The sequence below is a fragment of the Scyliorhinus torazame genome, chromosome 1 (genome assembly GCF_047496885.1).
Source record: "Scyliorhinus torazame isolate Kashiwa2021f chromosome 1, sScyTor2.1, whole genome shotgun sequence".
In the NCBI taxonomy this organism is placed as follows: domain Eukaryota; kingdom Metazoa; phylum Chordata; class Chondrichthyes; order Carcharhiniformes; family Scyliorhinidae; genus Scyliorhinus; species Scyliorhinus torazame.
In genome coordinates this window covers 390,380,738-390,393,367 of record NC_092707.1, presented here as the reverse complement: position 1 = coordinate 390,393,367, position 12,630 = coordinate 390,380,738, and the positions used below count along the sequence as shown (strand labels likewise).

The 12,630-nt window shown below is 43.8% G+C and overlaps 1 protein-coding gene across 2 annotated transcripts in view; it reads right to left on the bottom strand.

Annotated features, from left to right (window-relative positions):
• LOC140427526 (probable methyltransferase TARBP1) overlaps positions 1–12,630 on the bottom strand; it is a 309,002-nt gene that overhangs the window by 225,588 nt on the left and 70,784 nt on the right. For both annotated transcript variants that reach the window (XR_011948558.1, XM_072513011.1), the window contains exons 10-11: positions 9,532–9,670; positions 329–428 (exon numbers count right to left, since the gene is read on the bottom strand). Coding sequence is in view for 1 of the 2 variants with exons in the window: in XM_072513011.1 (XP_072369112.1) it covers positions 329–428; positions 9,532–9,670 (239 nt within the window). In the remaining variant the exon portion in view is untranslated. The remainder of the gene's footprint in view (positions 1–328; positions 429–9,531; positions 9,671–12,630) is intronic.

Below are 12,630 nucleotides of genomic sequence, written 5' to 3'. Positions count from 1 at the left end.
TGAAGTTTGCACATTCTCCCTGTGTCTGCATGGTTCTCACCCTCACAACCCAAAGATGTGCAGGGTTGGTGGATTGGCCACGCTAAATTGCAGCTTAATTGGATTTTTTTGATTTTTTTTAAAACACTGTACTAATATATTTTAATCGCCGATGAACATTAATTCTACCTCCTCTCTGCAGCTGCCAAATCTTAGCCTAATATCAGATTTTAAAAATAAACTGAATACAAAAATTAAATACACAAATACAAAAATATTGAAATGGGTTTCGTTTTTGATCTGCGCTTCAGATTATTACTAAATACACATTGAGAATAACAGACTCTACCTTTCAGTGCTGTACTGCTCTTCAATGTCGGCAGCAAGGAGAATCATCCGAGAAACAAGCTGGGCTTCAAACCAGTCTGGCATGAAACTGGCATTTTCTCCTAGAAAGCACAGCAAATGGATGTTAAGTGTAATGTCTGTTGTATGGAATATACCTGCAGCATTCAAATTGGTTGGTCAATAAGGTTCTATCTTCAAATAAAGCATCCTGATGGCTCACAGAACTTCCGACCACTCAACTCTCATCCAATAGTGTCGTTAAAGTACCCATTTCGCATTTGTAACCATGCAGCCATCAGGGAAAAGGCCAGACTGTTGTCCCCCATGGAAAAGTAGCAATATAAATCAGGGCAAGCAAGTGACATTCCACATCTGTAGTATCCCAGACTCTACAGATTGCACCCTATACAAATTTATGGTGCTGATATAGATCCTGTATTGACATTGGTCAAAAGAGGAAACCATGGATTACAAAACGCTTGCCATTTCTGCTCTGTTTGTGTTGACTATGAATTGAAACTCACATCTACAGGGACTACAAAGTGCTGTGCCTCAGGGTTAACAGTCCACCATTTGAACATTATGGGATCTCATTGTATACTACCCATTTCCCAGAGAGGCTGAAATGCACTTATTGTAGAAAATAATTATATAGAAACAAAAGTAAATTCACAGGTCAGTAAAGTGCCCGAGGCTCTGACTCTTCCAGTGTACTCTTTTGATGAACCTATGCGAATAAACCCGTGTATCTTACTACGATCTCAGTAGAGATCATAATTTTTTTTGAATGAGGAAACACAAAATCCCAATTCTTGAGTATAAGAATGAAACCAACAGAGATTCCACAGTTAAAAAAAGACTTTTCACTGTACAAATGTCAAACGAAGCAAACATTAAATATTACCTTAGGTAACCCATATCTAACATCCAGAATCAATGCAAGGTAAACATGAATAGGCAAATTGTGATTGAATATAAAACTATAAACTACACAGTAAATGGCAGATACAACAAAGACAGATCTTATGAATTGACTGAGCAGTCAATTCAGCATATAAACCATCAATCTTCGTCACAAAGTCCTTCAAAACCTGGTCTTCCCCATGCAGAATTTCAGCTCTTCTCATAGAACTTAGCCCAATTCCTCACAGACAGCAGTGCACAACCAGAGTTCCATGGGCATGGTCTTCACCAAAAATGGCACACATCTGCAGAACCTTCTCAAATCAGGCACAGATCCACCACTGTTATCTTCAGGTGACAGAAACAGCTAAAGCAACTTGTTCTTAGCTTCTAGATCTGGACTGTCATCTCCCGTCTTGCCTCTTCTGCACCACTGGACTCATCTTTATATCTTCACCCAGATTCCATCTGCTTTGTTGTTTCCAAATCTCAGTTTGTCTTTGTTTTCTTAGAAATTGGGGGGATCTATCTCCTTTCCTATTCCTTTTTTTCAGTTAGGGTCTACCTCAAAATATACAAAAAACTTTAAAAGCATGGATTCCCTGACAGTTTATACAATCATACTGCACAGAGCAGTCAGTCGATCAATTATATCGGTGTTGCCTATTTGATATATAATTCCAAAATTAATAGCATGCCTTGGTTTCTCCGCATGGCCACTTGTCATTTGTTTCAAATATTTATCCAATTTTCACTCAAAAGCTGCAATGATCTCTGCCTCAACCACTCCTTTTTTTTTTCGATGGGGGTGTGGGGGGGGGGGGGGGGGGGGGGGGGGGGGGTTTGGGACAGTTAGGAGAGGGAGAGCCAGGTGATGAAACACCCAGGAATGCGTCCAATCATAAGTTTCTTTTAATGAATTTAGAGAACCCAATTTTCTTTTTCCAATTAACAGGCCAATTCACCTAACCTGCACATCTTTGGGTTGTGGGGATGAAACCCACGCAGACATGGGGAGAATGTGCAAACTCCACACAGAGTGACCCAGGGCCAAGATTCGACCCCAGGTCCTCAGCGCCGCAATCCCAGTGCTAACCACTGCGCCACATGCCACCCCTGCCTCAACCACTCCTGTTACAAAGGTTCATGGAATCGTAGAACAGTTACAGCATTCAGGCCATTCAGCCTGCCATGTCGGCTTGCAAATCAGTATGTCCAATTCCCCCCTCTTTCCCCACAACCCTCCAATTATTTTCTCTTAAGAGGCTTATCCAATTCCCTTTGAAAGCCATGACTGAACCCACCTCCACCAAACTTTCACACAGATCACACCAGATCCAGCCACTTGTTGCATATTAACAAATTCCTCATGTCATTGTTGCTTTGTTTGCCAATCACCTTAAATTGGTGTCATCTGATTATCGATCTTTCAGCCAATAGAATGGTTTCTCCCTATCTTTCGGTCTGGACAATTTAACATTTTTAACATCTCTAGCCATTCTCCTCTCAACCATCTCCTCTCAGGGAAAACAATCCCAGCTTCTCCAATCTATCCATATAACGGAAGTCCCTCATCCCTGCAGCCATACTCATGTATCTTTTCTGCGGTATCTAATGCCTTCATGTCCTTCCTAAAGTGTGGTGCCCAGAATTGGACACACTGCTCCAGTTGAAGCCAAATCAATGCGCATATGCCCCGAGGTCTCTCTGCTCCCGCACCCCCTTAAGAATTACATCCTTTATTTTACATTGCCTCTTCTCGTTCTTCCTGCCAAATTATATCATTTCAAACTTCTCTGTATTAAATTTAATCTGTTATATGCCCACCCATTCCACCAACCGGTTTATGTCCTCTTCGAGGTCCACCATCATCTTCCTTGCAGTTCACAATAGTTCTAAGTTTGTCACCTGCATATTTTAAAATTGTGTCCTTTACATACAAGTTAGGTCGCTAATATATAAAGAAAAACAGTAGTCCCAGCACCGACTACATAACACACATTCCTCCAGTGTGAACAAAAATTGTTTACCACAACATTGTTTCCCGCCACTAAGCCAACTTTGTATCCATGATTCCTTATTTCATCGGCTTCAACTTTGCTGGCAAGCCCATTCTGTGACGTTTATCAAACAATTTTGGAAGTCCATATACACCAGATAAACTGCATTACTTTACAATCCTCTCTGTTACCTCATCAAAAAACTCCAGCAAATTGGTCAACCAGGAGTTACATTCAACATATCCTTCATAATCTGCCCTCGTCCAGGCAAAATATATGGGACTGATTAGTCAGCTCTACAAGGAGTTGGCATGGACTGAATCAACTGAATGGCCTGATTCTGTGCCATATTGACTCTATGACAATTAATTTATTCCTGGATTATTGTTTGTAAAAGGTTCCCCATCACCAAGGTTCCAACGCCCTTCTAAATATATTTCTCGGAATCTCTCCTCAGGCTGATGGCCTACTCCTGCTCCCATAGATAAGCAAGTGTAGGTGAATCTGCACTTTATACTCCCTATGACTTTTTAAAAATCAATTTAGAGTACCCAATAATTGTTTTTTTCCAATTAAGGGATAATTTAGCATGGCCAATCCACCTAACCTGCACATCTTTAGGTTGTGGGGGTGAAACCCACGCAGACACGGGGAGAATGTGCAAACTCCACACAGGCCGGGATCGAATCTGGGTCCTCAGTGCCGTAGGCAGCAGTGCTAACCACTGGGCCGTCGTGCCGCCCCTTTACTCCCTATGACTTTACCTTCTTTTCTATAATGTGCTGTCAAAACTGCATGTGGAACTCAAAATAAGGCCTCATCAAAGTTTTGGAGAAAGCCATGTTATTTCTTTACTACTTCACACGGTTAAATCATTTTAAATTGTCAGTTTAAATTGAATCGTCAGTACTAAAATCTACGATTTTTAACATTTTATATGTAAAGTTATTCCTTTTTCTCTCTATGATTTAATCCTCACAAGACATTGTTAAAAAAAAATCCAACATCATTTCCAATTTTGGTTAATGCTCCCCTGCTAGTTCAGGTTATGGTCACAGCTCCCAGCCTCACCAGTCTGGCTGCAACTGCACTCGTTTCAGGTTATAATTAAAGAAAGCATACCTTGCTGGAATTCTTCACTATTTTCTTTTTTATTTAAAAAAACATTTTATTAGTGTATTTGTAATTTTTATAATAATAACAGCAACATAAACATGGCACATAAAATATTTCCATCCACATCACGTTCTTCGCACGCCCAACAATGAAACAATAGCCTAACTCCCCCCCCCTAGATTTCTGCCTCTGACGTTTTAATTTTCTCCGAGAAAGTCGACGAACGGCTGCCACCTCCGGACGAACCCTAACATTGACCCTCTCAGGGCGAACTTTATTTCCTCAAGACTGAGAAACCCAACCATATCACTAACCCAGGTCTCTAATTTCAGGGGCTTCGAGTCCCTCCACATTAACAGTATCCATCTCTGGGCTACCAGGGAGGCAACGGCCAAAATGTCAGCCTCTCTCGCCCCCTGGACTCCCAGCTCTTCCAACACCCCAAAGATCGCTACCTCCGGACTCGGCACCACCCGTGTTTTAAGTATCGAGGACATAGCCTTAGCAAAACCCTGCCAAAACCCTCCAAACTTCAGGCATGCCCAAAACATATGGGCATGGTTTGCTGGCCCTCCCGCGCACATCGCACACCTGTCCTCTACCCCAAAAAACCTGCTCATCCGGGCCACCCAGTGGACTACCTTAAATTGTATCAGGCTAAGCTTGGCACATGATGAGGATGTGTTAACCCTCCCTAAGGCATCCGCCCACAGACCCGCCTCTATCTCTCCCCCTAGCTCATCTTCCCACTTGCCCTTTAGTTCCTTTCTCTCTGAGTTTTCTCTGACTCCATAAGTTCTTTGTAGATATCTGATACCTTCCCCTCTCCAACCCAAGTTCTGGAAACTACCCTGAACTGTATCCCCCGTGGTAGCAGGAGCGGGAAGGTCGGAACCTGCCTTCTCAAAAAATCCCGTACCTGCAGATATCGAAACCCATTCCCTGCTGGCAGTTCAAATTTCTCCTCCAAATCCTGCAACTAGGGATGCTCCCATCTATAAATATATCTCCCATCCTCTCAATTCCTACTCTCTGCCATCTCCGAAACCCTCCATCCAGCCTTCCCGGCACAAACCAATGGTTGTTGTAAATCGGGGCCCAGACAGATGCTCCCTCTGCTCTCTTATATTTCCTCTACTGCCCCAAACTCTCAGAGCCGCCGTCGGGCTGGCGAGAATGGCAGAGGTGCCGTTATCAGTGCCCCCACACTTGTGTTCTTACACGATGCCACCTCTACCCGCTCCTGCACCGACCCCCCCCCCTCCACTCCCCGACCCCTAACCCCCCACCCACTTCCTAATCATGGCTATATTAGCCGCCCAGTAGTAGTTACTAAAGTTCGGCAGCGGCAACCCACCCTCCCCCCGACTATGCTCCAACAACACTTTCTTCACGTGGGGTTTTACCCGCCCACATAAAGCCCCAAATCACTGTATTCACCTGTTTAAAAAAGACCCTCGGGATAAAGATGGGGAGGTACTGAAAAACGGACAGAAATCTGGGGAGGACCGTCATTTTCACAGTCTGTACCCTCCCCGCTAGTAACAGTGGGAGCATGTCCCATCTCCTAAAGTCCTCCTTCATTTGTTCTACAAGCCGAGACAAGTTGAACTTGTGCAATGTCTCCCATTCCCGTGCCATCTGGATTCCCAGATAGTGAAAGCTCCTTCCTGCCATTCTAAACGGCAGCTCTCCCAGTCTCTTCTGCCCCCTCGCCTGGACCGCGAACATCTTGCTTTTCCCAAAATTCAATTTATACCCCGAAAACCTGACAAACTCCCCTAAGATCCGCATAATCTCCCCATCCCTTCTAGGGGGTCCGAAATGTACAGGAGGTCATCCGCGTAAAGCGAGACCCGATGCTCCCCCCCCCCCGGACCAGCCCTTTCCAGCTCCTGGAAGCTCTCAACACCATAGCCAATGGCTCTATGGCCAGAGCAAACAACAGCGGGGCGAGGGGCCACCCTTGCCTTGTCCCTCGGTGCAGTTTAATAGAGCCCGACATCAGCCGATTCATCCGCACACTTGCTACTGGTGCCTGATACAGCAACCACACCCACTCAATGAAGCCCTGACCAAACCCGAACCTTCCTAACACCTCCCACAAATAATTCCACTCCACCCGATCAAAGGCCTTCTCCGCATCCATCGCATCGCCTCGCCTTCTTCATTATTTTCATTGCGAAGGAATAGCTTTTGGGACTTGTGGGCCCAACCTTTACACCCCCTTGGCCTCCCAATCTCAGACTTCGCGGTCAGCTGGGGGTATCAACAAAGGGAAGCACGTGTTCAGTTCAAAAGCGCACGTGCTGAAATGAACTGAAGTTGTAGCTTCAGGCCAGACTTGAACTGGAATTACCAGTCCCACAGAAGCTTGCTAGGGGTTAGTTACATATTTCCCAGCATATTAAAAATACGTTGTTTTTAAATTAAGAATTACTTCACTTTTTTTAATAAGTACAGTTTGCATCTATGGGAGAGTACTAATAATAAAAGAAATACTCCCCTTCCAACCATTAAGATCCATTTAGATTTTGGGCTCTTTTAAGGCTGACTGGAGTAAGAAAAAAGTCACAATGGTGCTCTTTCGAGACTGTAGCTCTGATCTCTTGTTGAGGTTTCACTCTGCATCTGACTCATGCTAGATCTCACCTGGGAGTGCTCAATACTGGCGTTAAGTGCCCAAAATAGAAAAATGTTCCACTTTTCAACTTTGCCATCGCTTACAGCGTTGAGGGAGAGAAAATCAGAATACGCAAAACACTGCTGCCTGATGAATGCATCATGGCAGGTTTGGAAGGATATAAATTATGCATAAGCATAACCTCTAGATTAACACAACAGGCTTATCCTGAAACAAATTTTCCTTCATACTTTATATGGCGGTGTGGTGTCTGGCCTCCAACGTTGCTGTACGTCATGGATGCCAGTGGGGATGAGATCCGAAGTAGAGTATAGAAATACTATTGGTCAGTGTTCCAGTCTCAAAAATGGAATACACATCACCATGTGGAAAGCGTCATATGATAATTAATAAAATTTGAAACAAGAACTGTGATATTTGCCACAGATTTAAATGCACTACCCAGTACTGGAGCCAAAAAGCAAAAGAGCGACGATGAAGGATATTCAGTACTTTATAGTGTGGGTGTGGCTTGGTATCGCTCAACGTGTTCGAATTGGTTAAGTGGGGGGGTGAAGATTTGAAAGGTATTAGGAAGACATAAAACGAGAAGAAATAGGAACAGGAGTAGGCCATTCAGCCCTTTTGAGCCTACGCCACCATTTAATATGATCAAGTCTGCTCTAATACTCATTAAGTCCACTTTCCTGTCTTATCTCCGTAATGCTCGATTCCCTGCCTGAATAAAAGACTATTGATCTCAGGCTTCAAAATGTACAAGGACTCGTCCTCCGCAGCTTCCTGGGATATACTCAAAGTGGCAAAGATACAGGTAATGGCAATGGGTAGTTTAAACAGGAATATCAGAAGGAAGCACAAAGTAACGAAAGGACATTGGAATGGAGTGTGGAAGTCAACAGAAGAGAATGGTAAAAGAGGAAATGGGATGCCATGGTAGAGAGTGACATGATAGGCCGCAGCAAGTGGAAGAAGGGCACAAACAACTTGCCAAAAGGTTTACAGAAAGCCTTGTCCAGTGCCAAGCTTGGAAACCTGTTATTCAAAGCACCGTACCGCATTTGTATTCGATCTCACTCTTGCAGTGCTAAAGTGACAACAAAAGCACACGAGTGTTTGAACAATTTAAAGACATGTTTCCTCCAGACATCCTCCCAGAAGACATCCTAAAAGTTAGTAATTCCAAGGTACATTATTGGCTTGGCCAGGTGATGGGTTAGGACAGTTGAAGGCAGCGAGCAGAGATAATGAAGTGACTTCTGATGTCCCACTAGGATCTAAGCTGGGCCCTCAACTGTTCATTATGTATCACATAGACCCCAAAATGTTTCCCACCGACATACAATGGGTGGTATAATATGTAGCATAGACAAGAAGTATAGAATTATAAATATAGGATAAAGCCAAACAAAGTAAGTTCACCAGAACATTACCACGGTTCAAAAAGTCAGATGATGAGAAATCACATAAACTTGGCTAGTCTTCCTTGAAATATGGCAGGTTAAGGGATAATTTGATTGAGGTTTTTAGTTTTTTTATTCATTCAAGTCATGTGGGCTTTCACTGGCTAGGCCAGCATTTATTGCCCATCCCTAATTGCTCTCGAGAAGGGGGTGGTGAACTGTCTTCTTGAACTGCTGCAGACCATGTGGTGTGGTATTTTGAAATGAATTTTGACGAGTTAGAAAGAAGCTTCTTCCACTCTTTGGCGAGAGGATCTTAAAATCTGAGCCAGGTCGTTCAGGACAGAAATGGTGAAACATCAAATTTTTCACACAAAGGAAGGTAAAAGTGGTTTAGCACACTGGGCTAAACAGCTGACTTGTAATGTAGAACAAGGCCAGCAGCGCGGGTTCAATTCCCGTACCGGCCTCCCCGAACAGGCGCCGGAATGTGGTGACTAGGGGCTTTTCACAGTAACTTCATTGAAGCCTACTTGTGACAATAAACGATTATTATTACTATTAAGTCTTCCCCACAAATAAAATCTAGTCAGTAGATTCTAGCTCAATTAATTTTACATTTTAAATCTACAGTTTTGTTTCGCTAGACAATGGTATAAGAGTGTGAAGCCAAGGTAGGTGGTAGCAGTTGATACAGGTCAGCCACTGTCTCATTAAATGGCGGAGCAGACTTGAGAAGCTGATTCACCCTCTGGTGTGTGGCATTGAACTGTATATTTGAAAACATACCTGTATCTTTATTTCCTTCCCATGTCTAGTGGCACATGAGGCAGAAAAAGCACGTGCTTATATCTGTTTACACAACTTATTTTCCCTGGAACAGAGACTTAGTAGGCACCCTCCACATCAATCATGGCTGACCAAAACTCTCCCATCAAGCCGACTGGAAGGATTTACAGGTTGGTACTCAACCTGTTTGGCCATATTATGAACGCTCGTTCATTGGCCATCAAGTCCTCAATGGGACTCAAACCCAAAACCTGCTTAGAGGCAGGAACATTATCCACTGCGCCAAAAGTCCTCCCCATTAAAATACCGGAAACAAAATGCAATTCGCAAACGTACTCCAAGTAGGTTTTACCTTCAGTCACTGGAACCTTCATGTATTGTTCCACTAGATTCAGAATGTAGACACTTAAGGCAGATCTCTTCAGACACACTTCAGTGGCATCTTCTTCATTCCTAAAATGTCTGTCATTACTGTGTAACCACTTGCACAACTAAAATAAAAATTGACAAGAACCAAGAAATTAGATTCAAATTGGACAAATGATCTCAATATATGCAAATATAATATGAATAGATTTATCAAGAAATTACTTATTCAAGTTCAAACTTGGAGAGGATGTTTCCACTTGTAGGAAAAACTAGAAGCAGAGGACACAATCTCAGACTAAAGGGACGATCCTTTAAAACAGAGATGAGGAGGAATTTCTTCAGCCAGAGGGTGGTGAATCTGTGGAACTCTTTGCCGCAGAAGGCTGTTGAGGCCAAATCACGGAGTGTCTTTATGACGGAGATAGATAGATTCTTGATTAATAAGGGGATCAGGGGTTATGAGGAGAAGGCAGGAGAATGGGGATGAGTAAAATATCAGCTATGATTGAATTGCGGAGCAGACTCAATGAGCCTAATTCTGCTCATATGTCTTATGGTCTTATGTTAAAAAGGTCCACCACTCCCATCCCAAGATAGAAAAAAGTAAAAAATAGGCTAAGTCCCTTCGCTTGATAGACCAGAGACCTGCTGGACAATGAAAGATGTGGATGTCAGATGATGCTCTACCGCTCATCTTTCAGGTTCATGTATAAAGAACAAGCACATTGACCAGGTATTAGAATGTTACCAGTGACCATGTTTCATTCTCCCACCACCAGCAGGGGAGATGGGAAAAGAGCAGGAATTCGACATGAGAAAATGGCAATTAAAGGTACCAAAGTGGATAGCTTCCCACCTCACTATATATGCCATCCGACACCTTCTTACAAAACCACTTCCTTTGCAGCCTCTTTACATCCTTCTCACAGAATCCCTTCTCACCTAACTTTGTATTGTCAGCAAACTGGAATATTTTTCTTCAGTCCCGTCATTTAAGTCATTAATATAGATTGTAATAGGCGGTGTAGCACTGCTGCCTATGGCGCTGAGTACCCAGCTTCGATCCCAGCCCTGGGTCACTGTCCGTGTGAAGTTCGCACATTCACCCCTTGTCTGCGTGGGTCTCACCCCCACAGCCCAAAGATGTACAGGGTAGGCGAATTGGCCACGCTAAATTGTCCCTTAATTGGAAAGAAAAATTAATTGGGCACTTTGAATTTATAAAAAATATATACATAGATTGTAATTTCTGAAGCCCAAGCACTGTTCCTTGAGGCACCCCACTAGTTACATTCCGCCATCCCTAAAATTACCTGTTTATCCCTACTGGTTTCTAGTAACCATTCATGCCAATGTAGTGCCCCATCCTGGCTCCTAATCCTGTGTAACAACATTTTGTGTTGCACCTCATTGCTTGCCTGCTGAAAAAGCAAATATGGAGCATCCCTCAAAAACTAAACAAATGGGCAGCACAGTGGCGCAGTGGATAGCACTGCTGCCTCACGACGCCGAGTTCCCGGGTTCGATCCCGGCTCTGGGTCACTGTCCGCGTGGAGTTTGCACATTCTCCCTGTGTTTGCGTGGGTTGTTCCCCCACAACCCAAAGATGTGCAGGCTAGGTGGATTGGCCACGCTAAATTGCCCCTTAATTGGAAAAATTGAATTGGGTACTCAAAATTTATTTTAAAAATTTTAAAACGAAACAAATTTATCAAACAAGATTTCCCTTTCACAAAACCATGGTGGCTTTGCGTCATCATATTGATTTTCTAAGTACTCAGTTACCATGTCCTTCATAGGTTTGAGCATTTTGCTCCTATTGATGTCAAACTAGCTGGTCTGTCATTTGTTTTCTCTCTTCATCCTTTCTTGAATGCCAGGTTCCATTTGCCATTTTCCAATCTCGGCAATTCTGGAAGTGAAAACCAATGCATCTATCCATTAAGATTGCTAAGCAATGGCTGAAGCCATTGAAAAGGACAATTCACAATTGGCATCAGCGCCAGAATACAACTTTTGCTTTCCTGCCAACAGGAAAAGCAATGCATCCTTGAGAGTTCTGTTCATCGAAAGAAAAGTCCCTTTGTGTCATTCAAGGGTCCCGCATTTGATTCCCGCTTGGGTCACTGTCTGTCCGGAATCTGCACGTTCTCCCCGTGTCTGCGTGGGTTTCCTCCAGGTGCTCCGGTTTCCTCCCACAAATCCCGAAAGATGTGTTTGTGAGGTGAATTGGACGTTCTGAATTCTCCCTTAGTGTACCCAACAGACGCCGGAGTGTGGCGACGAGGAGCTTTTCACAGTAGCTTCATTTCAGTGTTAATGTAAGTCTACTTGTGACACTTAGAAAGATTATTATTATTAATAGTAGTATTTCAGCCTCTGAATTAGAAGACCATGGGTTCAAATCTCATTCCAGAGTCTTGAGCACGTAGTCTCCTGCAAGACCACTCCAGTACTGGAGGAATTCTGCATTGATGAAGATGCTGTCCTTGGTCTGAAATGTTAAAACAAAGCCCTGGATGGCATCCACCAACAAAATTCCTCACACACACAAGATATGAGGGAAAAAAAGAAACACAGGAAATGCTAAGTTAAAGAAAAGACCACACTCTAACTAGTTCACCTTCTACTATCCTGGTAGTTAAACAAGGGCAGCAAACACATGGGAACACCACCACACAGACGTTCCCCTCCAAGCCACTCACCAACCTGACTTGGAAACATATCACCGTCCCATCACTGGGTCAAAATCCTGGAATGCCCTCTCTAACAGCACAGTGGATGTACCTACATTGGGCAGCACAGTAGCATTGTGGATAGCACAATTGCTTCACCGCTCCAGGGTACCAGGTTCGATTCCGGCTTGGGTCACTGTCTGTGCGGAGTCTGCACGTTCTCCCCGTGTGTGCGTGGGTTTCCTCCGGGTGCTCCGGTTTCCTCCCACAGTCCAAAGATGTGCAGGTTAGGCGGATTGGCCATGATAAATTGCCCTTAGTGTCCAAAATTGCCCTTAGTGTTGGGTGGGGTTACTGGGTTATGGGGATAGGGTGGGGGTGTTGACCTTGGGTAGGGTGCTCTTTCC